General features: G+C 61.9%; 2 protein-coding genes across 4 annotated transcripts; one reads left to right on the plus strand and one right to left on the minus strand.

Annotated features, from left to right (window-relative positions):
* Positions 1-998: 998 nt before the first annotated feature.
* On the plus strand, positions 999-16,085 carry CAMSAP3 (calmodulin regulated spectrin associated protein family member 3). Of its 3 annotated transcripts, XM_069479205.1 has the most exons (19): positions 999-1,221; positions 6,641-6,894; positions 7,678-7,800; positions 7,885-7,980; positions 8,200-8,232; positions 9,036-9,083; positions 9,341-9,479; positions 10,072-10,211; positions 10,296-10,389; positions 10,463-10,517; positions 10,948-11,021; positions 11,292-11,361; positions 11,461-12,907; positions 13,869-14,008; positions 14,111-14,400; positions 14,710-14,809; positions 15,164-15,276; positions 15,360-15,478; positions 15,572-16,085. In XM_069479205.1, exons 1-19 carry the CDS (start codon positions 1,074-1,076, stop codon positions 15,875-15,877), a joined length of 3,789 nt encoding a protein of 1,262 aa, XP_069335306.1. In that variant the 5' UTR covers positions 999-1,073; the 3' UTR covers positions 15,878-16,085. The 3 variants fall into 3 exon arrangements, with proteins under 3 accessions (XP_069335306.1, XP_069335301.1, XP_069335313.1); XM_069479200.1 differs by lacking the exon at positions 8,200-8,232; XM_069479212.1 differs by lacking the exons at positions 8,200-8,232; positions 9,036-9,083.
* A 1,074-nt stretch (positions 16,086-17,159) lies between these two features.
* XAB2 (XPA binding protein 2) lies at positions 17,160-26,244 on the minus strand. Its single transcript, XM_069496120.1, has 19 exons — positions 26,176-26,244; positions 24,837-24,985; positions 24,613-24,736; positions 24,133-24,330; positions 23,205-23,339; positions 22,943-23,107; positions 21,356-21,500; positions 20,781-20,932; positions 20,470-20,589; positions 20,230-20,361; positions 19,999-20,130; positions 19,805-19,918; positions 18,679-18,841; positions 18,391-18,581; positions 18,102-18,224; positions 17,847-18,018; positions 17,567-17,696; positions 17,366-17,475; positions 17,160-17,274 (listed from the first exon to the last, which is right to left on the minus strand). The coding sequence occupies exons 1-19, from the start codon at positions 26,224-26,226 to the stop codon at positions 17,213-17,215; spliced, it is 2,568 nt and encodes an 855-aa protein (XP_069352221.1). The 5' UTR covers positions 26,227-26,244; the 3' UTR covers positions 17,160-17,212.
* Positions 26,245-26,444: the final 200 nt, after the last annotated feature.

The following is a 26,444-nucleotide window of genomic DNA, read 5'->3' on the forward strand; positions in this document are numbered from 1 at the left end:
TCCTCACACACATATCCACGTGCACACAACCGCATTCACGCACTCATATACAAATCTCCTCGCACACAAACACACCCTCATCTACACACAGTCAGAGCCTCCCCCCAAAACACACTGCAGATACCACAAATACACACGCAGACATTTGCAAACACGCCCCGTCACAGCCACGCCACCACACTCATAGGCACAAAGAGCCTCACTCCTGCATAAATACACAACCTCGAAGTTTCTCTCCAGTACTCCTGCATTGACAGAAATATCAATCACACCCTTACACAACACACAAATATGTTCAGAGGCACAGAAACACGCATACTCATATCCACCCACAAAACAGAGATACACACACACACACTCTCCACTTCTATCTTCAGGATATAGAGCGACCTACATAACAGAGATCCTTGTATACGCAACACACGTTTGAAACACAGACACACAGACACACACACCCTTACACATACACGTGCTGTCACACTCGCGCCCAGATACGCACACGTAGACAGCCCCCACTACACTGGGTCACCACCACCCAAACACATGCAGAGATGCACACACAGATACGAAGAGGCACACATTCTTGTGGTCTTTACAAACACAATCAGAAACAGGTGCATGCCTCCCGGCCAGGCATTGCAAACTCGCGCAGGTGCCTCCTGCGCCTAAGCGGGTAGACACTGCGGCCCCGCACACGCGTTCTCGAACAGAGGGTCCCTAATCCTGTCCGGTGTCCAAGGCGCGCGCACACACACGCGCGCGCGCGCGCACCGCCCCCCCATACACACACACACTCGCAGCCGCAGCCTCCCCCCGCGATCGCCGGCCGCAGTCCGGGCCCGCCCTGCCCAGGGCACCCCGCGGCTGGGGGGCCGATCGGGGTCCGGGGGGCGGGGCGCACCTGGACTCCGCCCCGGGGCGGGGCCGACGTAGCGTCGCCAGCGCCAGCGGCCGCACCTGGCTCCGCGGCAGAGGCGGCGGCGGCGGCGGCGGCGGGCCCGGCTGGGGCGCGAGCGCGGTGCAGCCAAGCCCAGCTAGAGCGCGGACCCGGCGGCCGCAGCCCCGGCGCCGCCATGGTGGAGGCGGCGCCCCCCGGGCCCGGGCCGCTGCGGAGGACCTTCCTGGTGCCCGAGATCAAGTCGCTGGACCAGTACGATTTCTCGCGGGCCAAGGCGGCGGCCAGCCTGGCGTGGGTGCTGCGGGCCGCGTTCGGGGGCGCAGGTACTGGGCCGGGGGGCGGCAGGTGCGGGGGGCGGGGCGCCGGGCCCGGGAAGGCCGGGGCCGTGGGAACAATAGCGCCGGCCGCCGGGGGTCCCCGGGCCCGGGTTCCCCGCCGCGGCGGGCCTCTGGGCTTCCTGCTGGGCCGGGGCCGGGCCATGGACTTTGCCCGCCCGGCTGCGGGAGCGCGGTGGGGGTGGGGCCGGCGGCGCAGCTCCGCGCGGGGACCCCGGCGTCCGAGCCCCCAGGTGAGCGGGGCGGGGTCTGCGAGCCGGGTGGGGTCTCCTGGTGCGGGGTTCCCGCCTCCCGCACCCCCCGGGGCCTTCCCTTGCACGCCCTCCTCCCCTTTGCACGCTCACATCACGCGCCTGCCGGGACCCTTCTCGCCCCCTCCCCTGGGCCCCCGGCCTCTGGCTGCGGGGCCTTAAGCGCTTGGGTCCCCACGCCCCCGGGCCGGGACACACACCCCGCGCCGGCCCTGTCTGCGCTGCGGGCGGCGGCCGGTCAGCTCTGGGGAGCCCCTCTTTCGCCTCCATGGCTCCGGCCGGCGGCTGGCAGCTGTGACTTATTCCCTTATCTAACCGAGGAGTAGAAGGGAAGCCCAGTAGAAGGGAAATAGGCTTGTCCAGGATCCCGCCGGGGTGGGGGGCCCCGCTGCGGGGCCTTCTCCCAGGAAGGCGGATCCTCCACTTCCTCCCCCAGGCCCGCATGGCTGGCCCCGACTCCGGCCGCCCCAATGGGGAGCATGCCCGTGGGTCCCCGGAATCAGAGGCCCTGAGCACGCCCAGCCCCAGCTCTGGGCAGCTCCATGGCCCCAGGCCAGAGCTGGAAGCCAGAGCCTGGCCTTGGAGAAGACAGGGGTTAATTAAGGTCTGGGCCTTCCTGGGGAGAGTCGTGGGGGGAGGACACCCTTCCCTCCCACTCGTCTGCCCACTGCTCTTGGCACCAACTGGGCACAGCCCATCCCCCTCTCAGTGGCCTTCCCAGATCAACCTGTTCTGGGTGTGGGTCTCGGTGACAGCTGTCCCTCTCCTGGTTCCGCCCAAGCCTGTCCTTTCCTTTTTCTTCCTGCGCCCTTCCACGTGTGTGGCCCACTCTGAGGCCTACCCATGTCCCAGGAATTTGCTTGAGGAAGAAAGGGATTGGGAGTTGGGACCTGGGACACCGAGACAGTCCCAGCCCCTCATATCCAAGGTTATGAGGCCGTGATGACCTCAAGTTTGGGATTCAGAATTGAGTTTGAGTCCCACCCCCACCAGAATATGGATGGATTATCCTGATTCTGTGAGCTTACGGTTCCCCTCTCTGTCAAAGAAGGCTTTTGTTCATTTATTTATCCATTTCCCATATGTTCATGGGACACTCACTAGGTGCCAGGGCAGGACTCAGGTGATCTAGATCTCCGCACATTCTTTGCGAGCCTGCCAGGAGGTGTACAGGAGGAAGTGACTACAGACTCCTTCACGCTGTGTCCCACACACAGTCCATGCTAAACAGATGTTCACGATCGTTGCTGCTGTGACTGGGGGTGGTATTTTTATTAATGACAGTATTCATTATGCCCTGGCCAAGAGACAGAGCAGAAACCACTGTCCCATTTTGCAGAAAGGAAAGCAAAGTCCCTTGAGCGGTGTTGATAAGATCCCAGTCCCTTGACGCACCCAGTTTCTGTTCTCAGTTGGCACAGTTCCCTCAGCTGTGTGATACCCTCTAGGGGCTGGGGGTGAGGTTCAGTCTGTCCCCCATCTGCCTCCTCTAAAAGGAAGGGGGCTGAAGGAAAAGGAGAACAGAGATCTACTGGATTCATGAATTCTGGGACTCTTGACCAATGCCTAGCGGGTGCCAGGCTGGTGCTGGGTACCCAAAGTATAGAGAGGATGGGATGGATGTGGGAGAGAGGGGAATGGGCATGAAACCAGATCATTGCTGCATAGAGTGATAAGGTCTGTGTTGTAGAAGCAAGCAGCAGGGCCTGGGGGGAGGACACTCTTGAAATCTTCTGGGGAGGGAGGAAAAGGCTCCCCAGAGGAAAAAGGGTTTGGGCATTGAAGGATGTGTAGGAGTTTGCCACAAAGAAGAGATCATGTGTGCAAAGGCTTGGAATGTGGGCCAACAAAGAGTTCTCAGAGAACATGCAGGTCCCTGTGGTGGCCAGGGAAGATGGGAGATGGAGGAGGCTGGTAAGACTGATGAGGGCCTCTCAGGCCATGGGTGGGGAATCTGAGGGCACTAGGGAACCATGGAAGGTATTTGAGAACTGACACAATCAGGTATGCAGTTGCCCAGTAGGAACAGTGGCTCGGAGGAAGGAATAGTTTTGGTGGCCCAGAGGCACAGGTGTGAGAAGGCTGGGCAGGAATGCAGGCAGGTGGGCTCAGGAGAACATAGCTCAGAGATAAGATTAAGAAGGGGTTCCAGGCGGGCGCGGTGGCTCACGCCGGTAATCCTAGCACTCTGGGAGGCCGAGGCGGGAGGATTGCTTGAGGTCAGGAGTTCAAGACCAGCCTGAGCAAGAGCGAGATCCCGTCTCTACTAAAAATAGAAAGAAATTATATGGACAGCTAAAAAAATATATATATAGAAAAATTAGCTGGGCATGGTGGTGCATGCCCGTAGTCCCAGCTGCTCAGTGGCTGAGGCTGGAGGATTGTTTGAGCCTGTGAGTTCGAGGCTGCAGTGAACTGTGATCATGTCACTGCACTCCAGCCTGGGTGACAGAGCAAGATCCCATCTTAAAAAAACATGTGTGTGTGCGTGTGTGTCGACATATACATAGACACACACATGGGCGCACACACACAATGGATTCCAAAGACTTGGTACAAAAAAAAAAGATGTGAAATATCTCATTAATAGTGTTTTTATATTGATTGCACATTGAAATAACATTTTGGATATATATATTGGGTTGAATAAAATACTAAATTCATGTTTCTGCATTTTTAATATGGCTACAAGACAACTTAAGACTATGTAAGTGGGCTCGCACTATGTTCTATCAGAGAGCACTGCTCTGCAGGAAATGCTTAATGAACATTTTATAGTATAGGGCAATGGTTCTCAACTGGTGACAGTTTTGCCCCTTAGGAGACATTTTTGGTTGTCACTACTTGGAAGGAATGTGCTACTGGTATCTAGTGAGTGGAGACCTGGGATTTTGCTGGACACTACCATGCACAGGATACCATTCCTCCAATATAAAGAATTCTCTAGCCCCAAATGCCAACAGTGCCAAGGTAGAGGAACACTGGTATAGAATAAGTGCTTGATAAATATTATTGATTCAGCCTGGGCAACATAGTGAGACCCCTGTCTCTACAAAGAATAGAAAAATTAGCTGGGCGTGGTGGTGCGCACCTGTAGTCCCAGCTACTCAGGAGGCCAAGGCAGGAGGATCACTGGAGCCCAGGAGTTGGAGGCTGCAGTGAGCTGTGATCGTGCCGCTGTACCCCAGCCTGGGTGACAGAGTGAGACCCTGTCTCAAAAAACCAAAAATCAAAAAAGTGTTAGCGATCATTAGCCCTAGCTCACATATTGTCATCTTGAAGGCCCTGAGAAGTACTGCAGGAAAGAAACCTGTTTGATTTTGCTAACAGGAGCGGGAAGTGCCTGGGGTCTGTTCTCCGGCAGGGGCTGGGGAGGAGGGCTTGGATTTGGGAGATGCCAGGAGGTTGAAACCTGAGGACTGATTGGATGTGGGGTTTGAGGGTAACAAAAGAGGGATGGTGATTCCTCACTGCCTTGGGGACAGGGAGTAGGAGCAGGTATAAAGGGAGATGCTGAGAGTTGTGGGAGATGTGGGGGCAGGCGGGCTGTGGTGCTCTTGGTCTGGGCTGCAGCAAGTGCAGTCCTCAGATGGCCCTGGAAGCCATCATGGGTCTTGAGGTGGGGCATGTCCATTCACAAGGAGATGCCAGGGGAAAGAAGGTTTCTGGAAGAAGGAGATGCCCAGGCGAGATACCCCACAGATGCTTGTTGGATACCCCGCTGGCGTTGGGGAGGCTGGAAGCAACAAGGGCAGAAGCCAGGTCAGGGAGTTCGAGGCAGGGCTAGGGGAGTGGTGGTGGGGGTGTTGACCCGGAGCCAGAAATCGCTCTTCTTTCAAGGAGCTGATCTGAGGGATGCAGGGAGAAGGCGCAGCTCTTCATGGGGTGGGGCTGTAAGTAGGAAGGTCAAGTGTGGTTTTTCCGGGTGTGGAAGGGGGCAGGGAGGGGCCAGAAGGTAGGCAAGGATGCCTGGATCCTCCTGGGTGAGGGGTTTCTTGGGAGCCTGGCTGTGAAGAGGGACTCCTGGGGGAGTTCTTGTTTTGGGGGTCACATTCAAATACATTGTGAAGCACAAGAACCTCTCCACCCTCTTCTTTCAAACACAGAACCCCAATGTACAAAACAGCTGGGCTGACTGGAGCAGGAGCTCGGGTACCCCGACCTGCCCAGATGTTCCTGGCTCTCTCCTCTCCACCCTACTTGGGGTCCTGCTTGGGGTTCTGCTTGGGGTTCTGCCCCCACCATCCACCTGGGGCTTCCCTGATGCCTCTTCCTACCGTCTTATTCAGGGGGTCTCCTGGCTGTTCCCCTAAGCCCCAGCCCGTGTGTCCTCTGCCTCGAGGATGTCCCCAAGGCCCCTCATGCTCAGCTTTCACCCCCTCACCTGCTGCCCTCCCACCCCATATTGCCAGCTCAGTCACTATCCCCTCCGCTCCATCTTCCCCCTCAGACCCCAACAGGGCGCTAGGTGCCTCCCTCTCTGTCCCCCACCTCCTCCCTTCAGTCACCAGGTCCAGGTTACACAACTCCCTGGCAGGTCCCCTTGGGCAGGGCACCTCCCCCATTCCATGCCCTGCCTGCCAGCCCCCCACTTCACAGCTCCTCCTACCCGCCATGCAAGCAGAGAGAGGGTGTAGAGTTTGCTGGGTTTGATTCTCTGTCCACCGGCAGGCAGGCGTGGAAGAGCTTGGGCAGGGTACTTTCCTTCTCTGTGCCTCGGTTTCCTCCTATGTTAAGTGGAGTTAGCATCCTGCCCTGTCTGCTTCCTAGGGTTGATATAGGGCTTAGGTGAGTCTACACGCAGCCAGCACAGGAAGGCTGTTGTCATTGAGGTTATCATTGTCGTCTCTTCCTGGAGCCTACAACACCCTGCCCAGCCTGCCTGGGGTGAGGGGAAGCCTCCCTTCCATCTCCCTGAGGCACTGTGTTCTCTCCCACCTCCACTTTTGCATCCGCAGGCCCCTCTGCCTGGAACATCACCACCCCTTCCTCTGGCTCAGTCCTGCACACCTGTGCGTCTCAGCCCAGCTGCTGTCCGTCTCTCCCTTCTCGGGGCCATCCTCCCTAGTCCAGATGCCCCCTTCCTTGGGGCCATGTGATTGTGTGTGTGTGGTGTATCTGGTGACCCTGACTCGCCGTGTCCCCCACCCCCACAGAGCACGTGCCCCCAGAGCTGTGGGAGCCCTTCTATACGGACCAGTACGCGCAGGAGCACGTGAAGCCCCCGGTGACGCGGCTGCTGCTCTCGGCCGAGCTCTACTGCCGGGCCTGGCGCCAGGCGCTGCCGCAGCTCGAGACACCCCCCAGCCCCTCTGCACTGCTGGCTCTGCTGGCGCGGAGGGGCACGGTGCCCGCGCTGCCCGAGCGCCCGGTGCGTGAGGCGGACCTGAGACACCAGCCCATTCTCATGGTAGGCCCCGCCCCTGCCTGTTAGGTACCGCCCATGATTCCTGGCTCCTCCCCTCAAGCGCTGCCCACAGGCCGGGCTCCTCCCCTCAAGCTCTTCCCACTAGGCCTGGCTCCTACCCTCAAGAGCCACCTATTAAGCCTAGCTCCTCCCAGTAGGCCTGGCTCCTCCTCTCAAGCACCGCCCACCACCAGCCCTGGCTCCTCCCTGAGCCTTACCCACCAAGCCTGGCTCCTCCCCTCAAGCTCCTTCCACCAGGCTCAGCTCTGCCTCTCAAGACCCACCCACTAAGCCTAACTCCTCCACCAGGCCTGGTTCCTCTTCTCAAGCACCTCCCACCACCAGGCTTGGCTCCTCCCTGAGCTCTACCCACCAAGTCTAACTTCTCCCGCCTGACCTGGTTCCTCTCCTCAAGCTCCGCCCACCTGGCCTGGCTCCTCCCCTCAAGATCCACCCATTAAGCCTAGCTCCTCCCACTAGGTCTGGTTGTCTGAAAAGGTGCTACTGTCATCCTGAGGACTTGTCTACATGGCCCACCCTATCCTACAGCCTGTTTGCTCACCTCAAAGCCTGGCCCATCTTAAATGGCTCTTCTAGGACCCCCTATTCTACTTCCTTCCCTCAAGGCCCCACCCACTAGCCCTGGCCCCTCCCCTCAAGCTCCACCCACTCCAAGCCCCTCCCACCTCCTGGTTCTCCCTCTTCCCTGGCCCTGGGAGGCTGGGAGGCCGGGAGAGGCCTCCGCCCCTGTACTCGGGTCTCACCCTGCAGCCCTTGCCCCCACAGGGAGCCCACCTGGCTGTCATCGATGCCCTCATGGTTGCCTTTGCCTTCGAGTGGACAAAGACACTGCCAGGTCCCTTGGCCCTGACCAGCTTGGAGCACAAGCTCCTTTTCTGGGTGGACACGGTAGGTGAGGTTGGGCCGGGATGGGGGTGTGGGTCCCCAGCATGGTCCAGTGACCAGAGCACTGACCTCTCCCTGCACCCCCAGACCGTCCGGCGGCTGCAGGAAAAGACGGAGCAGGAAGCTGCCCAGCGAGCTTCTCCCGCGGCCCCTACAGATGGGGCGGCCCCATCTCAGCCCTCGGTGAGGCCAGGGCAGGGGACAGACGGACAGACGGACAGATGAGGGAGAGCTGGGTGGGCGGGGCAGGGCTGTGTCTCACGGACATTCCAGAGGTGGGGGGCTGGAGGTGACACACTCTCTCTCTCTCTTTTTCCCTCTCCTTCTTCCCTTCACTCTCTCTCTCTGTGCTGTCCCCTGCGCCGGTGCCCGCTGCCTTCCCCTCTGCCTCTCTGGCGTCAGTGCCCCACGCGCTGGTACTGGAAGCTGGTTCCTGTAAGTGGGGCTGTCTGTCCGCCCCGTCTGCCTGCCCTGCTTGTCGCTCCGTCTGTGTCTGTCCGTTTCTGCCGGCCCGTCTGCACCCTCTCCTACCTTCCCCCACCTGTGAGCAAAGAAGGTCGGACCCCAGCCCCAGGGGGCCCAGGGAGAACCCCTCTGTGAGCCAAGAGAAGGGTGGCATCTCGGCCATTAACTGAGAGGGTAGACCCCTCCCCAGTGAGCTGACGGGGTGGGTGAACTTCCTTTCCTGTGAATCAAAAGGACAAAACACCCCCTTTCCCATCCACTAAGAGGGCAGGACCCTCTGAGGATGTCCTGCTTCGCTGAAGCTGGAAGTTTGAATCTCTGTCTTCCCCTAATTAGCTGTGTGACCTTGCACAAGTGTCTGAACCTCTCTGTGCTTCATATAAATGACTCCTGCAGTAAATATGCCAAGGGAAAGTGGGGGGAGGTTTTGGGCTGGCTGGGGTCCCCCACCTTTGCTCACTCCTTTCCCCCACCCCGGGGGCCTGGGTTGGGGGGGTTTCTCCTCCTGCCTACCTGCTTCCTCTGCATCCTCTGCCCGAGCTGGGGGCCTGGATCTTTTGTGGGAGGAGGATTCCCTGCATTAAGGCTGCACTGTGGGGTCCCTTGGGGCTGGGAGGTGCTGGGGTCCCCAAAGCCAGCCAGTGCACAGGGAGCTCGATGGCCAGGGTTCAGGACCAGGGTCAGCGAGGGCCACCCCCTCCCCCGGAGGTGGGCTTGGGGGCCCAGCAGGTCAGCATCCCCCACCCCGCTGATGGCTGCTCCTCTCCCCCCAGCACGCAATTGCCTTCTGTTTGAAGGAGTCGGGGAGCAAACCCCCCATGGTAACGTATCCCCCACCCCGGGGTTCCAGAAGTCCCTGTCCCCAGCCCCCCGCTGCTGGCCTGGCTGCTCCAAGACACCTCCTTCTGCCTCTTGCTGCTGTCCCTGCCCTGCTCCAGGCTGGCCCCCCACTCTGGCTCCGGGACCCCCGGCTTCCCGCCCCCTCGTGGCGGAAACCCCAGGCCTCCCTGCCCAGCCTGCATGACTGCTGACCCAGGGGCCGGCCCATCCACTCACCCGACCTGGCTCTCATCCGCAGATCCGATACCGCAAGGACCGCGCCGTGGCCCGACGCGCCCCCTGCTTTCCGACCGTGACTACGCTCCAGGACTTGGCCAGTGGGGCCGCACTGGCTGCCACAATCCACTGCTATTGTCCCCAGCTATTGCGACTTGAGGGTGAGTGAATGGGCCCAGGCCAGACCCCGTCCTGGGGCGCCAGGCATCGTAAGTCATGGCCCCCAGGCCTCTGTCCCCAGGTCCGCACAATCAGTACAATGCAGTAGTTATGGGCACAGCTTCCAGAATCAGCAGACATGGGTTTGCATCTTTCTTTCCCCCAGTTAGCTGTGTGACCTCGCACAAGTGTCTAAACCTCTCTGTGCTTCATAGAATTCATTCATTCCTGTGCAGATAAAATGCACTGAGGGCAGACTGTGTGCCAGACCCCGTTTTAGGTGGTGAGGATCCAGCCAGAACAAATGGAAACACTTCTGAACTCATGAACAACTCGACATTCTGGTTGTCTAGTTCTAGACGTTAAGTTTATCCAGAGGTACCTTTGTGATGTTAAGTGTCCCAGAGGATGGCGGATGGTCAGGAAAAGCTTTTCGAGTTGAGTTCTTGGAGGATGGTGTTCCAGAAAAAAATGGGCACCTGGCCAAGGCCCGGCCCATAGGAGGTCCTCTGCATATATTGGCCGCTGGGTCCTGGCTTCCCTGGGGGCCATGTCATGTTGTCATAGAGTCACCGAGGCATCCTGTCCCTACAGAGGTGTGCCTCAAGGACCCCATGTCTGTGGCGGACAGCCTGTACAACCTCCAGCTGGTGCAAGATTTCTGTGCCTCCCGCCTCCCACGGGGCTGCCCTCTTTCCCTCGAGGACTTGCTCTATGTCCCACCACCACTCAAGGTAAGGCCGTATCGGGGCCTCGTGGGCCAAGGGGGGTGTTCAGGGCCGGGTGTCCCGTCGGCCAACCCCTCCTCCTGCCTCTAGGTCAACCTGGTTGTGCTGCTGGCCGAGATGTTCATGTGCTTTGAGGTGCTCAAGCCCGACTTCGTGCAAGCCAAGGACTTGCCCGACGGTCACGGTGAGGTCCAGGCCCGGGGTCTGGGTGGGCTTGGGGGGTCGAGCCCTGCCTGAGCCCGTTTTCTGCGCTGCAGCCGCCTCCCCCCGGGGCTCCGAGGCCTCCCAACCTCAGAACGGCGGCGGCAGCAGGTACAGTCCCTCCTCCTCTCATTGGGCTAGTCTCCGCTACCGGGGCTGGGGGCCGGGGGTTCCTCCTCCTCTCATTGGGCAAGTCTCCGCTACTGGGGCTGGGGGCCGGGGGTTCCTCCTCCTCTCATTGGGCAAGTCTCCAGTACCGGGGCTGGGGGCCGGGGGTTCCTCCTCCTCTCATTGGGCAAGTCTCCGGTACCGGGGCTGGGGGCCGGGGGTTCCTCCTCCTCTCATTGGGCAAGTCTCCAGTACCGGGGCTGGGGGCCGGGGGTTCCTCCTCCTCTCATTGGGCAAGTCTCCGGTACCGGGGCTGGGGGCCGGGGGTTCCTCCTCCTCTGGGCTGGGCACTGGGGGACGCCCCTGTCCCCACCTCCAGGGAGAGGTGAGGGAGGAGGCGGGGGTCCCGAGGCTGAGGTACCTCTCTTGGTAGTTCTCCTGTCTTCAACTTCCGCCACCCACTCCTGTCACCGGGCGGCCCCCAGTCTCCGCTTCGAGGATCCACAGGTGAGGAGGGGGGGTGGCTTCTGTCACTGGGGACTTCCACACAAAGATAGCCCAGAGGACCTCATGTTGTCCCTGGTGACCCCTCCTTTGGGTCCCAAGGTGACATCCACGATGACTCCGTAGCACCCCTTACTGGTGCTAGAAACCTCCGGTCTGACTAGACCACATAATGGCCCATCAGTGACTCGCCCAGTGACCTTGCAGAGGTTGCCCTCAGACCCTGGCCGACCCCACCCAGGATCCCCGTGGTGACCCCTCCCCCCTCCCCAGGCTCCCTGAAGTCCTCCCCGTCCATGTCCCACATGGAGGCTCTCGGCAAGGCCTGGAACCGGCAGCTCAGGTGAGCGCATCTCCAGGGCGGGGCCGGGCAGTGGGGCAGGCCAGGGGGGGTGGGGCTGAGGCTGGTCCCAGCGGCTGACCCCTCCCTCTGGCCGCCCAGCCGTCCCCTCTCCCAGGCTGTGTCATTCAGCACCCCCTTTGGCCTGGACAGCGATGTGGATGTCGTCATGGGAGACCCTGTCCTCCTCCGCTCGGTCAGCTCGGACAGTTTGGGTCCCCCTCGTCCCGTGCCGGCCCGGACCCCCACCCAGCCGCCCCCGGAGCCTGGTGACCTGCCTACCATCGAGGAGGCCCTGCAGATCATCCACAGTGCTGAGCCCCGGCTGCTTCCGGACGGGGCTGCCGATGGCAGCTTCTACCTCCACTCCCCAGAGGGGCCCTCCAAGCCGGCCCTCGCCTCCCCCTACCTGCCCGAGGGGGCCTCCAAACCTCTGTCTGACGGGCCCACCAAAGCACCCGTCTACCTGCCGCACCCAGAGGCCCCCTCGAAACCGTCTCCGTGCCCGGTGGGGGAGGTATCGAAACCGCCGGTCCCCTCCGAGGGCTCCCCAGTGGCCACCAACTCCGAAGTGAAGATGACCAGCTTCGCTGAACGCAAGAAGCAGCTGGTGAAGGCAGAGGCTGAGGCCGGAGCGGGGTCCCCCACGTCCTCCCCAGCCCCACCTGAGGCCCTGAGCTCCGAGATGAGTGAGCTGGGGGCCCGGCTGGAGGAGAAGCGCAGGGCCATAGAGGCTCAGAAGCGGCGGATCGAGGCCATCTTTGCCAAGCACCGCCAGCGCCTGGGCAAGAGCGCCTTCCTGCAGGTGCAGCCCCGGGAGGCCTCGGGGGACGCAGATGCAGAGGCAGAGCCTGGCCTGGCCCCCAGTGGGGAGCGGCCGGCGGGTGAGGGCCAGGGCGAGCCGACCTCCAGGCCCAAGTCAGTGACCTTCTCTCCGGAGCTGGGCCCGGTGCCCCCCGAGGGGCTGGGGGAGTACAACCGAGCGGTCAGCAAGCTGAGTGCCGCACTGAGTTCGCTGCAGCGGGACATGCAGAGGCTCACGGACCAGCAGCAACGGCTCCTGGCCCCGCCGGAGGCCCCTGGACCTGCCCCGCCCCCCGCTGCCTGGGTCATCCCTGGCCCCACGACGGGGCCCAAGGCTGCGTCTCCCAGCCCTGCCCGGCGTGCCCCGGCCACCCGACGCAGCCCAGGGCCCGGGCCCAGCCCAGCACCCCGCAGCCCAAAGCATGCGCGGCCGGCGGAGCTGCGGCTGGCGCCCCTGACCAGGGTGCTCACGCCACCCCATGATGTGGACAGCCTCCCCCATCTGCGCAAGTTCTCGCCGAGCCAGGTGCCCGTGCAGACGCGCTCCTCCATCCTCCTGGCCGAGGGGCCGCCTCCTGAGGAGCCCGCGGCCCGGCCCGGCCTCATTGAGATCCCACTGGGCAGCCTGGAAGAGCCCTCCGCTGAGGACGAGGGTGACGGGAGCCCCCCTGGTGCAGAGGATTCATTGGAGGAAGAGGCGTCTTCGGAGGGGGAGCCCCGGGCCGGGCTGGGGTTCTTCTACAAGGTGAGGATCACCCGAGCAGGTTGGGGGAGGGCTAGCAAGTGGGGACTTCCTGGGAATGGATGGACAGACAGGTGGACGCAGAGGGCTTTACTCATGGGTGGGCGGGCAGGTGCGCGTGGACAGAGAGACAGATAGTTGGGGGGGTAGGTAGCTGGATGGACGGATGGGAATGGTGGATGGACAGACAGGACCAGGGTCTTCCAGGACACCCTCTCCCCCTAGCATGGCCCTACCAGGTCCCCTTTTGGCCCTCTCCCATGTCCACTCATTCTCCATCCTCATGGCCCCCCAACCTGGGTCTCCCTCATCTCTCACCTGGACACCTACGGTCACCCCCTGGCAGGTCTGTGCTCTCTCGCCGGGACCCCTGGCCATCTCCCACCGAGCAATCAGGGATGTGCCTGCTCCCTCTGCTCTCTTAGAATGAAAGTCCTCCCCAGGGCTTTGGGCTCTGCTCGCCTCCCACCTTGTCCCGGGCCACTCCCAGGCAGTCCCGACACCCCCTGCTAGGTTTGCTGTGCCCCAGGGCCCTTGCACTAGCTGCTGCCTCTGCTCGGAGAGCTCCCTTGACCCCTTATGCCTACCCGGTTATGTTCTCCTTATTCTCTGGGGTGCTTCCTCCAGGAAGCCCTGCTTGGGTGCCCCTAGACCCAGGGTGGGTCCGTCCCTGCGGTGTAGACAGGTGCCCGTGGCCCGGCGTTCACTGTCTGTGCCATATTGGATCATCTTCCCCGCATGGTGAAGCGCTTTACGTGAGCAGCGCTTAGGTCTACTCCATCCCTGTGGTGTCCCAGTACCTGATGTGGGGCTGTGCATAAAGTAGGCACCAACTGAATGTCTTTAGAACAATTATGAAAATGAGAGAACAGGCGAGTGGCTGGCAGGCTGGGTGGGTGGAAGATGGGAAGTCCAGCCGTTCCAGAGGAGAGGTGGCCAGCTGGACTCGGTGTCTGTCCCCCAGGACGACGACAAGCCTGAGGATGAGATGGCGCAAAAGCGGGCCAGCCTGCTGGAGCGGCAGCAGCGGCGGGCAGAGGAGGCGCGGCGGCGCAAACAGTGGCAGGAGGCGGAGAAGGAGCAGCGGAGAGAGGAAGCTGTGAGGTGAGGCTGGGTGCGGCCCCCCAGGGACCCCTGCCCCTCGGTCTGCCTGGCCCTCGGTGGCCCTGTGACCGGTTGTGACTGCTGTGTCCCTTTCACATGCAGGCTGGCCCAGGAGGAGGCCCCTGTGGCCCCCGCGGCCCCCATGGCGACCCCGGCCCCTGCTGCTCGGGCCCCAGCCGAGGAGGAGGTGGGCCCCCGGCGGGGGGAGTTCACGCGGCTGGAGTACGAGCGCCGGGCCCAGCTGAAACTGATGGATGACCTCGACAAGGTGCTGCGGCCCCGGGCCGCGGGGACCGGGGGGCCGGGTCGGGGCGGGCGGAGGGCCCCCCGGCCACGCTCTGGTTGCTGCGATGACTCGGCCTTGGCTCGAAGCCCAGCCCGCGGACTGCTGGGTGAGGCCCCTGTGGGGGTGTGGGGAGGGGGAGATATGCAGGGGTGTGGTGTGGTGGGGTCTCCAGTGAGGTCTGACCCTGCCTGGTGGATAAAGACTTCCACAGGGATGTGGGGGTGCAGTGGGGCAAGGGGTCTCCACTCCCTTGCTTAATGGGTGCGGCCCCCTTGGGTACATTCGGGGGTGAGGTGTTTCCAGTGGGGGCTGACCCAGTGCCACACCCCGCAGCCTGCTGGGCCAGGCCCTCTCGGGCATTTGCGGAGCTGAGGGGCCTTCAGGTGGGCACTGACCCAGTTCCTTCTATTCCCAGGTTCTCGGCTCAGCAAGATCTACTCCCAGTCCACCCTGTCCTTATCCACTGTGGCCAACGAGGCCCCCAATAACCTGGGTGTGAAGAGACCGATGTCTCGGTGAGCTCAGCTTGGGCACGTGGGGGGTCGCACGCATCCGTGTGAGCCGAGAGGGAGGCATAGCTCGCGTGTGTGTATACATACGCCCCCGAAGAGATGGAAGGACACGTGGGAGTGGGACAGTCTGTACCTGGCAGTCAAGACCCGAGGATGTGCCTGTGTGAGTGGCCGGTGTGCCTGAGGGCTGAGCGCGTGCGAGCGGGCACCGCGTGGACTCGCGAGGGTACACAGTCTGTGCGTGGCTCCTTCCCCGCAGAGTGTGCCGGGCCTGCCTTTGCCCTGTGGTCTCTGTGCAGGGTGGGGGGCTTCACCCACCACTGACCCTGCCTTCATCCTGTCCCTCCCCCACTGTAGGGCGCCATCCCCATCGGGCCTTATGTCCCCAAGCCGCCTGCCTGGTAGCCGTGAGCGCGACTGGGAGAATGGCAGCAACGCCTCCTCCCCGGCATCGGTGCCCGAGTACACGGGTAAGTGGGGCTCTGGGCGATGTCACCGGCATTGGGACACTCTGTTCCCTGGTCATCCCTGCTGACTACCCCTCGGCTCCTAGGTCCGCGGCTGTACAAGGAGCCCAGCGCCAAGTCCAACAAGTTCATCATCCACAACGCCCTGTCGCACTGCTGCCTGGCGGGCAAGGTGAACGAACCACAGAAGAACCGCATTCTCGAGGTGAGTTGAGCACGGGTGTGGGGAGCTGGCGGCTGGGTTGGTGGCCCCAGCCCAGGGCCTGGCCTGGCTGACCGGTTCTGCCACCCCCTCCAGGAAATTGAGAAGAGCAAGGCCAACCACTTCCTGATCCTCTTTCGCGACTCGAGCTGCCAGTTCCGGGCGCTCTACACGCTGTCGGGGGAGACGGAGGAGCTGTCGCGGCTGGCGGGCTATGGACCCCGGACCGTCACGCCCGCCATGGTTGAGGGCATCTACAAGTACAACTCGGACCGCAAGCGCTTCACCCAGATCCCCGCCAAGACCATGTCCATGAGCGTCGATGCCTTCACCATCCAGGGACACCTCTGGCAGAGCAAGAAGCCCACCACTCCCAAGAAGGGCGGCGGCACCCCCAAATAGCCCTGCCCCCTGGAGGACAGTCAGTTGGTATTCCTGGGTCCTGTCTGTCCCCAACTTTGTCTGGGGGGGGCTGGAGTCCCCACCCCCTGACTTGAGTCCAGTCCTGCTGTCGGGGGCTGAGCTGGGAGGTTCAGGGACTCAGGGCTCAGCTCAGTCCCCCCGTCTGTCCTCCCCACCTTCTTGATTAAAATAATTTAACGAGCTGTGCCTTGTCACCTCCCTGAGGCCGCTGGCTGGCTGTGTGTCTGGTCTCTCGTTCTTTCTGGAATCAACCCTGGCGTCTCTTGTGCCCTCTCAGTGGCCCTGACGCGGCTCCTGCTGAGGTCCGAAGAGGCCTTTTTGCCCCACCCGCCGCTGGGGTGCTTCTCAGCTGCCTCCGAGCCAACCTCCTGGGCAGGAGGCTTCTGACCAGCCCTCCCTGGCCTCTGCCACCCCCTGGCTGGATCTCACGCCCCTGTGTCACTGTTGATGGCTTTCCCTGGCATTTGGGCCGGGGCCACGTTTAGCTCAATCTTGTCTCCCTGGCCGCCTGTCTACGTTTCCAGGCATGGTCACCCTCTCTGGGCCAGGGGTCGTCTCCCTTCCTCTGAGCTCCACATCTGAGGATCCAGTTGCCACCGTGGCCGTCTCAGAGGCAGGGCCCAGCCCTGACACCTGTCTCACTTCTTTCCAGCCTTGTGACCTGTCCCCCACTGCCCTCCACAGTCCAAGCCACCAGCCTGGGCCTCCCCATGTCCCCAGCTGCCTCCTGGCCACAGAGCAGCCTGTGTGACCTGTTCGAAGCACAAATCTGATTATATCTCTTGATGCTTAAAACCCCTTAATAGCTTAGGGCCCGCTAATGGCTTCCCGGAGCTTAGGACTAAGGACCACGCCCTGCTCGTGGCCCCCCTCCAGGGAAAGCGCCTCACTGCCAAGTTCATGGAGCTGGACCGGGGCCTGCCCGACTCCAGGGCTCTCTCTGACGGTGGGCGCCCCTCACCCTGGGAGCGGCTGCGCTTGGGGATGCAGAAAGGCCCTGCCTGGCAGTCAGGGGGCCGGATGCCCCCTGGCTCAGGGCTCAAGGAGGCTTCTGGGCAGGACCCGCTCTGGGGCCCCAGGCGGCAGAGCGACTGGCCGTTCAGCGTCCAGAACTGGCTCTGCGGGGTGAGGGTGGGGCGGGTGTCTGGCCTGGGGCCCGGCAGCCCCACCTCCCGCAGCAGCCAATCCGGGCACGGGGCCAGGGCGCTCCTGAGCTGGCAGTCCCTCCGGGTACCTGGCGGCAGGAAGGAGGCCGAGACCATGACGTACAAACATGGGCTGTATTGCAGGAAGGGGGAGCGTTGTGGGGGAGGGTCAGTCTTCCTTCAGGCTCCCGAACACCGCGGCCGGCACGCTCTGCTGCTCCAGCCGGACCTCTGGGGGGGAGGCGGGGAGGCCGGTCACTCTTCTGGGCCAGAGGCCAGTCGCCACCCCCTGTTGCCCGCCCCTGCTGGGCCGGCCCCTCACCGTTGGGCTCCAGGTCCATCTCGTCCTCGTCCTCGTCCTCGCCCAGCTGGATCTCCTCGGGGTTGACCTGCTGCGCCAGCTCCGCCAGCTCCTCCCGGGACGCGTCGCTCCTGGGGGTGGAGGGTGTGCTGCCTCAGCGGGCCCCGCTCCCCTGGCTCCGTGCCCCCCACTATGGGGCCTGTCCCCGCTCCCGGCCCTCACCTCACAAACAGGATCTTGCTCTGGGCCCGCGGGGGCTGGTCCCGCTCGGCCTCAGCCGCCAGCTGCTCCGCCCGCTGCTCCAGCAGCTTCATGTCGTCCATGCCGCTCTGCCCTGGGGCCAGGTCGGACACTGCGGGGGTGGGGGCAGGGGTCAGAGCCACGGGGGGCCCTTCCCAGCCCTCAAGTTCTCCTCCAGACCCAGGAGGCCAAGGCTGGGCAGGGCTGAGGCACCCGCTGTGCGCCCGGCCCGGGCTGGGGGCGGCCCATGGCAGCTGCTCACCGGTGCCTGTGGCACTGCCCGACACCTTGAGCATCTGCGAAGCCATGAAGTTGACTTGCGTGTTGTACGTGGCCTGCACGCTGCGGCGAATGCGCAGCATCTCCTTGATGGTGTCCTCGTTGCCATGCCGGACCTCGAAGTCCTTCCACGTCTGCCAGAACGCGCCTGTTGTCTGTGGGGCGGAGAGCAGGGGCGTGAGCTGGCCAGCTGGGCCACGGGCTCCCCGACAACATTGCTCCCGGTATCCGGCCCTACCCGGGGGTCGCAGATCTGGGAGCAGAAGCTGTAGATGGCCCGGGCGCGGTCAATCTCCCCGAGCTTGCACTCCATGTCCGCGAACCGCAGACACATCTCTCGGGCGTGCTCGTCCGACAGCACCTGGTGACCGTGGGGTCAGGGAGACCAGGGTATGAGGCTGGGGCAGCTTGGAGAGCTCCCAACGCACTGCGGCCGTCCTTCCAGCCCCTCCTGCCTGCAGGGACCCCTTCCATCCTCCCCTCTTGGGGACCTCCAGCCCCCAAACTGGGCCCCCTGTGGCAGGCACCTCGATGGCCTTCTGGTAGATGCCACGGGTGTGGGTGACTCCGTAGATCTCAGCTGCCCGCTTGATGTAGATGTTGAACATGTCGTACTGCTGGGCAGGTTCCACAGCCCTGGTGGCCCGCTCATACACAGCCATGGCGTGCCGGGCCAGGCCCCATTCCTCCTCCAGCTGCGCGTACAGCAGGTACAGGGCTGTGGCAGGGAGGGCAGGGCAGTGAGCGCGGGATCAGTCAGAGGCCCAGCCCACGCCGATCCTTCCCAAGCCCTCCTCCGCGCCCGCCCTCCTCACTCTTGGCGTATTTGGGAGGGCAGCCGTCCAGCGCCTGCTCGAAGAGGTCCCGCGCCCGCTCCAGTTTGCGGCCCCCATAGCGGGCGATGAATTTGGTCAGGTAGGTGCTCCAGATGTCGGACACGTTGGGCCACTTAAACAGCGAGATGCCGCGCTCGTACGCCTGTCCCAGGAGGGGAGTCGTGTAGATGAGTCTGCGGGTGGAGACCACCTGGCACCCAGGATGCTCTTGGGTGACATCTGTCAGGACCCTGCCCAGGTCTCCCTTGGGCTCCACACACAGGGCCCTGCCTGTACACCCCTCCCTTCTGGGCCTCCCAGCCTGCAAGGACCCCAAGGCCAAGGTGCAGAAGGACTTACTAAGCCCAGGGCCTGGCACCTAGTAGGTGACGTTATGGGTAGAGGCAAGGGTGCTCCTGAATTCTGCAGACATGGGCTCCCAGTGTCCTGGGGGAAGGTGCACACTCCCAGGCAGAGGGGCAGGGGACGGCACAAGTGTATGTGCACGACCTCTATATCCACGCAAGCACGACCACTCTGACGTGGGACAGGGCCTCACCACACGAAAACAGCCCACGACCTACGACCTGTCACCTGAGCAGCAGGCGGTGGGGATGGCCTGCACAACCAGCACCAACACGCCCCCGAGCCCCCCTCATACATGTACATGGAGGCGGGACTCAGTGCCTGCTGCAGGCCGTGCCCCTACGACACTCACACGCTGAAGTCTTAACCCTCAGTACCTCAGAACGCAGATGGATTTGAGGATGAGATCACTAGACACAATGCCACTAGGGTGGGCCTCATCCATTATGACTAACGACCTTTTGAAAAGATGAAATTTGGACACTGACACGCACAAAGAGACGACCACACGAAGAACAGGGAGAAGGCGGCCATCTGCAAGCCAGGGAGACAGGCCTCCGAAGAAACCAACCCTGCTGATACCGCAATCTTGCACTGCCAGCCTCCACCACTGTGAGATAATAAAACCCTGTTGTTTAAGCCACGATGTTTGTGGTACCGTGTCACGGTGGCCCTACCAAACTCTTACAGTGCCTGAGGGCCCTGAGGAAGGGACACTGCCATCTGGGACCTCCAGACCATCTGCCTCCAGCCCGCTCACCTTGAAGCTCTCTTCAAAGTACTTGTGCTCCTCCAGGAACATGGCATAGTTGATGACAATCTGGGGTGTGGCAATGCGCAGGTCCAGGATACGGTCGTACACGGCCTTGGTGGACTGTGGGGACAGGGGCAGGTTGGAGCACGTTCTGGGGCTGTGCCCAGGGCCCTGTCCCTCACCGGCCGCGGGAGGCTCACCTGGAAGGTGCCGAGGCTCTCCTCCAGGTCGGCGAGCATCGACCACACCTTCAGGGACTTATACACGCGGTTCTGCACGGGCTCCGAGCCGTCGAAGTACTCGGCCCGGCGGGCGGGCAGTGCCGTGGCCTTCTGCAGGGGAGATGGCAGGAGGGGGCGGCGCTCAGGGCCTGTCCCAGGCCCTGGCTGCACAGCCCACCGCCCCTGCCCCTGGCCGGAGCTTGTTTTTACCCGCAGCAGCCGCAAAGCCTCGTCGTAGTTCTCGTGTCGGAGCTCCAGCTCCCCGCACTGGCACCACACACTGGCCAGGTCGTCCACCTGCTTGAAGTTCACCTTGGTGGCCTTCTCCAGGATGACACGGGCCTGCCAGGGGTGGGCAGAGGCCAGGCTGAGACCCTGCCCACCAGACAGCCCCCACCACCAAGGCTCAGAGACACAGTTGTGTCCGTGCACATGCAGCAAGGCACTCACATCATCCAGCTGCCCGTTGTCCTCATAGAACTTGGCAAACGCGACCCATAGTGTGTGGGGCTTGCCTGTGGCCTTGAAGGGGTCTACTGTCTGCACAGCCTCCGTGTATGTGTTGATGATCTGGGGGCAGGAGAGGGAGGTCAGGCTGGACTCTGGGCCCTGCAGGTGTCCATATGGCAGTGATTCCCAGGAGGCGGGGTCACCTGTGGCTGAGGGGCCAGGGTGAGCAGAGTCCAGGGGGTGGGGCCAGAGGAGCAGCAGGGCACACAGAGGGGTGGAGCCAGGGCAGGGCCAGGGTGGCCCTCACACACCTCCCGGGGCCGGCCCTGGTGCAGGGCCACGCGCTTGTGCCACTCATGCACGTGGTGCGGGTTCTGGCGCAGCAAGACGCTGTTGAGGAGAAGAGGCCTCCGGCTGATGAGCTGCTCAAAGCGGGCCAGGCGCAGCTCCAGGTCCACATCATCTGGGAGCCACAAACATGTTTGTGAGGGTACAGGCCTCAGCAGGCAGCCACCTGGCTCCCAGCCCTCTCTCTGTTCCAGCCACCCGCCAAGTGCCTGGGCCTCAGAGGCCCAGCTTGGCTGTCCAATCAACTGCCCACCCAGCTGTCCACCTGAGACCCACCGCCAGCCCCTGCTACTGTGAAACTGCTCTGACTCCTGCAGTTCCCCTCAGACCTCCTGCTCTGCCAGCCTCTGGCCATGTCCCCAATCCTGGCTCCTCCAGGACCCCAAACCCCCACTGTCCTCCCAGCCTCCCTCCCTGTCAGACCCTGGCTGAGCCACCTGGGGCTGGCCCCATCTGAGACATGCCCCCACCCCCACCCACTGCCATCCACCCACCCCTCTCTCCCACCAGCACCGCACCCCCGTTCCCTGAGGCTCACCCTCCTCCTCGCGCCCCAGCTCCGAGGCAGTCTCCATCTTAGCGGCAATCATGCTCTCCTCGAACTGGGCGTAGCTGTCGAACACCTGTGTGAAGTCCCGCACGGTCATCACCGTCCGGATGGCCTCCTCGTACACGTCCCGAGCCTGTGGCGGGGAAGGAGGGCGTGAGGTGAGAAGAAAGTGACGCGAGGAACAGGCAGCAGCGCCCTGAGCACCAGCCCTAAACTGGAACTGCTGCTGGGCTGCCCAGCACCACAGGCTCTGGGCATTGACCCCAGCATGGGGCCGTGGGACAGCCCTGCCCTGTGCAGCCGGAGTGACCTCAGGACCTTCAGGGCCTCCTCGGTAAACTGTGGGCGACAGCCCCTTGCACAGAGTCGCCTCAAGGCTTCACTGAAACCAGCGTTTAAAGCGCTTAGTGGTGCAGCCTGCAGGGACCCTCCCCTTAGCTCATCTATGGAGGGCTCCAAAGCACTCCTCATGCCTGCCCGACCTCCTTCTCTGGCCTGCATCCTCCCGGCCCTCCCAGCCCTCCCACCCCCCACCCCTCACTCCTCACCCCTCACCCACCCCAGCTCAGGCCCCTTGTCTCAGCCTGACTGGTCCTGGCCCACTATCTCCACAGCTTTGGCAAGTGCATCCAGAAAAATGCGCACCGGCTTATGCCCCGCTGGTGGCTCCCCCAGCTGGGTAGCATGGCCAGCGCCCCCTCAATCTGCAAGGGTCCCAGCCGAGGCCGGGCGCGGTGGCTCATGCCTGTAATCCTAGCTCTCTGGGAGGCCGAGGTGGGCGGATCGTTTGAGCTCAGGAGTTCGAGACCAGCCTGAGCAAGAGCGAGACCCCATCTCTACTAAAAATAGAAAGAAATTATATGGACAGCTAAAAATATAGAAAAAATTAGCCGGGCATGGTGGTGCATGCCTGTAGTCCCAGCTACTCGGGAGGCTGAGACAGGAGGATTGCTGGAGCCCAGGAGTTTGAGGTTGCTGTGAGCTAGGCTAACGCCACGGCACTCACTCTAGCCTGGGCAACAGAGTGAGACTCTGTCTCAAAAAAAAAAAAAAAAAAAAGGGGTCCCAGCCGTCCACGACGTCCTCAGCTCCTGAGCCTCCCCTGCCTTGGCACTCACCTTCCCTCAGGCCACAGCAGCTGCAGCCAGCCCTCTGGGACTCCCAGAGCACTATCTACTCCCCTGTCCCCTAAGCTTGATGACAAGAACAAGCTGACAAGGACAATCACAGACACATGAACCCCTGAAGGAGTGGCCCTCATGTCAAGCACCTGCTTGGTGCTCTGCCAGCATCACTGCTGATTTTCCAAGGGCCAGGAAGTGAGTATCACCCTGATTTTGCAAACGGGGACACCTAGGATTGGCAGGACCCAGACCACACAGCCAGGGGGTATGGACCTCGAACCCAGGTCTGGCTGACGCCAAGGCTGGTGTGCTCGCGGGCAGGACTGTCCTGCCTCTCCTCAACTCTGGGACGGCAATCATGCTTGTAGACATGCACTCCTGTCACAAACGGCGTCTGAGTATGGGCGGGAGACCCCGCCCCACACCCAGAGGCCTGTGTGCCAGCGAGTACCTTCTCGAAGTGGCCACTGCGGATGTAGTAGTCAGCCAGCGAGCACCAGAGCTTCCCCAGCTGGTCGGTGAAGCGGGTGAGGCCCCCGCGGATGATGGCGTCCACATTGAGGGACTGCACTTTGTCCGGGTTCTGGGAGATGAGGTCACATAGCTCGTGCCACAGCTGCAGGGTGCGGGGAGGAGGGCAGGGAAGAGTCTCAGTCTTGGTCCTGAAGTGGGGGGAGCCACCCCCCCACCCCTGCTGGGCTCCCATCTCCCACCTGGTAGTTGGACTTGCCAGCCTTGGACACGAAGCGCTCATCGTTCACCACGGTGGCCAGGCGCTGTGCGGCCTCATCCAGCCTGTCGCTCGACTTGAGGTACTCAATGTACTCCTCTGCACTCTCGGGGCTCAGCTGGGGAACAACCCACCCCGCCAGCAGTCAGTGGGGCAGCAGGGCCACCCCCCTCCCGACTCGGTGGCTCTGGGCCTCCTGCCACCCCTCTGCCACTGTCCTGGCCAAGAGCCAGCCCTGCTGACCCAGCCTTGGCCCCCTTGGTCCAGCCTTGGCCCTTTTGGGTTAGCCTGGACTCCCACAGGTCCAGCCTTGGCCCCACTGGTCCAGCCTTGACCCCATAGGTCCAACCTTAGCCCCGACTAGTCTCGCCTTAGACTTCATTTAGCTTCAACCTCACTGGCCAAACGCCAGTCCCAACTGGTCTGTTTTAGACTCCAGTGGTCCAGCCTGCCTTGCTTCCACCACAACCCCCCAACCCACGCAAAGTACACTGTGCTAAGGGTTTCCCTATGTACAACAAATACAAGTTGGAGCAAACTGCCCTTGTCCCCACCGAGCTGGCACCTCCACTCTCAACCTTGCCTGTCATATGTTCCCATAGCTCTGCCCATCTCTCACTCCTGCCCTCACCACGGCTGCAGTTTATTCTGGTTTATGTGGGCAGTGAGTGTGTGTCTGTCCACCTAAAGCTCCACACAGGCAGGGACCGTCCTGTTCACACCACCCCGTCTCTATGCCTGATGTGAAACAGGTGCAAACTATTTGGAAAATAAAGACACAAATCACAAACCAAGCTTGTGTATCGTCCCATGTCCTGTCTGTTGAGTGACATCCCACACAGGGCTGGTGTCCCAGTGAGCCAGTTTCTGGAAACTCCAACCTGGGGAACCGGCCCACCTGCTGGGCTTACCTTGAGGAAGCGCCGGTAGCCTCGCACGGCTGTCTCGGGCAGTGGGTGTGAGCGCAGGAAGCGCAGGTACAAGGGCCAGATGCGAGAGTGCTGCGTGATGGGCAGTGCCCGGAGGGCACGGTCGAAGGTACGGCGGGTGTGTGTGACACGCCCCTGGTCCATCAGGAACTGGCAATAATCCAACCATAGACGGGGCATCTGGCGGTAGAGGGAGAAGCAGCCGGGTCTGAGTTGTGGGCTCCATGGCTTGGACACAGATATTAGATGTCCTATGGCCGAGCCACTCCATGGACTTCCACATAAATGCAGCAGGACCCAGAACCCCCAACTCCAGGACTGAGTCCAACCCAATCTCTCGTGCACAGAGGAAACAGGACCGCAACCCCCTACCCTTCCCATGCTGTGCCCAGCCCGCCTGCTCTGGCCCACCTCCGTGGACTGAGCCCCACCTTCCCTCTCATCTCCTCGCCCAGCTCCCACCTTGTGCATGAACACAAAGGCTCTCTCGTGGCAGTTGTTGACATCTTCATAGGCAGGGTCAGTCACACAGCGATGCTTCACCTGTGCCCGCCGTGCCTTCAGATAGCGGTACCAGAGTTTGTAGCTAGGGAATAGGATGGGACAGACACTGATTGGTCAGCTTTAAGGACCCCCGGAACCATTTGCCCTGCCCTTGTGGGCAGGGCAGCTGGAGCCGTTCCTACCTGCAGGGCAGCAGCTTAAGCGCCCGCTCATACAGCTGATTGAGCCTGGGCTTCGGGGCACCCTGTTTGAACTCGATGTAGCGGAGCCAGCATTTGACCGAGAACTGGTTCCGCATGATTTCCTCCTCATAGGGGAGGTCCTCTTCCTCCTGCCAGGGCCAGGGAAGGGGGAGAAGAGAGACCTACCCTCAGAGCCTGAGTGCAGCATCACCCCACTACTGGGGCTCCAGCCCAAACTCCAGACTTTTGCCTGGATCCCACATCCCACTGTCCACCATGGCAGCCAGGTCACCACACACCAGGACACTAATCCAGACCTTTACCCCTCAGAATTCACCTGCCCACAATCATACCCAGATTATCAGACTTCTCTCAGTCATTATGGTTCCAGGACAGACATGAGCCTGCATCACCTGGACGTTAGACTTTGGAGCTCCAAATCCTACCGCCCACTCTCTGGCCCAGATCACCAGACTCCATAGACACCAGGGCCCTGGTCCAGATGACAGGCCTCTGCCCTGGACACCAGACCTCTTTAAAACATACCTCTTCCTAGACACCAGGCCTTTGGCACCTCAGGCTCCCAATGCCACCACATGACCCATCACCGCCCCAGACCCAGATGACCAGAACTTTACCTCAGCCACCAGGGCCCCCAGGCCCAGATACCAGGCCACTGACCCCTCCAAATCCCATTAGCCAGAGTCTAGCTCAACTCTGCCCCAGAACTTGGAGGCTAGGCCTTTACCTCAGAAGGAAAGTAACAGACTAGACACCATGCCTTTAACCCTGGACACCAAAAATCTGAAGATGCCAGGCCCCTAACGCAGACACCACGTCCTCGGCTCTTTGGAATCCCACTGGCAATTGCCTGACAAGTTCCTTGTCATCAAAGTTCTCTTAGCCCAGACGCCAGGACTTTACCCAGAAACTATAACGCTCCAGACCTGACCTAGACAGAACACCAAGCCTTCACGCCAGAAGCCAGAAAGGCGTGGTCACCATGCTTTTATTTCAGATACAAGATTTTTACCTGTCAAGATTCACATATGCGACCTCTCATCTTTTCCATTCCCCGCGCGTCCCCATCTCCGCCCCCTGGCCTGGGACGCCAGGCCCTTAAACTCGACAGCAGCTCTTTACTCAGTTCACCAGGTGCGACACCCTGGGCACCCCAGTGCGGACATCACCAGCCGGCTTCTGGCCCGTTAGGTTTCCCCACCCTTTGGCCTGGGACAGTTTCGACCTAAATCCACTGAGTGACCTGGCCCCAATCCCCTGCAGCATCCAGGTCTCAATGCGCCCACACGGGCCACCCTCAGCTCCGCTGTGGACTTACGAAGACAAGGTCCGGCCGCTCGGCCCGCGAGAGACGCGCCATCACCACCATTTTCCTGGATGTCCAGGTACAGACAAGAGTCGCGGGCTTATGAGGTCTCCCACCGAAGACCCGCCCCCCCGTGCCATGCCCGTGTCCTATTGGCTGAATCCTTCCCACTGCGCGGCCCGCGCTGTTGACTTTCGTTTAGAAGACGCCCGCGAACGGAAGCAGAGAAGAGGCACAGAAGATGACGTCATCCTGGGGGTTCATCAGCCAATCAGCTTCAG

The sequence above is a fragment of the Eulemur rufifrons genome, chromosome 2 (assembly GCF_041146395.1).
Source record: "Eulemur rufifrons isolate Redbay chromosome 2, OSU_ERuf_1, whole genome shotgun sequence".
Lineage (NCBI taxonomy): Eukaryota > Metazoa > Chordata > Mammalia > Primates > Lemuridae > Eulemur > Eulemur rufifrons.

What these genes read in the sequence shown, in the direction of transcription:
- CAMSAP3 (XM_069479205.1), top strand. Translation starts at nt 1,074, where the DNA reads ATGGTGGAGGCGGCGCCCCCCGGGCCCGGGCCGCTGCGGAGGACCTTC. An exon ending in GCCTGGAACCGGCAGCTCAG is followed by an intron (nt 11,362 to 11,460) that starts GTGAGCGCATCT and finishes CTGGCCGCCCAG; the next exon opens with CCGTCCCCTCTCCCAGGCTG. An exon ending in AGAAGAACCGCATTCTCGAG is followed by an intron (nt 15,479 to 15,571) that starts GTGAGTTGAGCA and finishes CACCCCCTCCAG; the next exon opens with GAAATTGAGAAGAGCAAGGC.
- XAB2 (XM_069496120.1), bottom strand. Translation starts at nt 26,226, where the DNA reads ATGGTGGTGATGGCGCGTCTCTCGCGGGCCGAGCGGCCGGACCTTGTC. An exon ending in GCAGTGGCCACTTCGAGAAG is followed by an intron (nt 21,501 to 22,942) that starts GTACTCGCTGGC and finishes TCCCCGCCACAG; the next exon opens with GCTCGGGACGTGTACGAGGA. An exon ending in ACCAGGGCCGGCCCCGGGAG is followed by an intron (nt 20,590 to 20,780) that starts GTGTGTGAGGGC and finishes TCCTGCCCCCAG; the next exon opens with ATCATCAACACATACACGGA.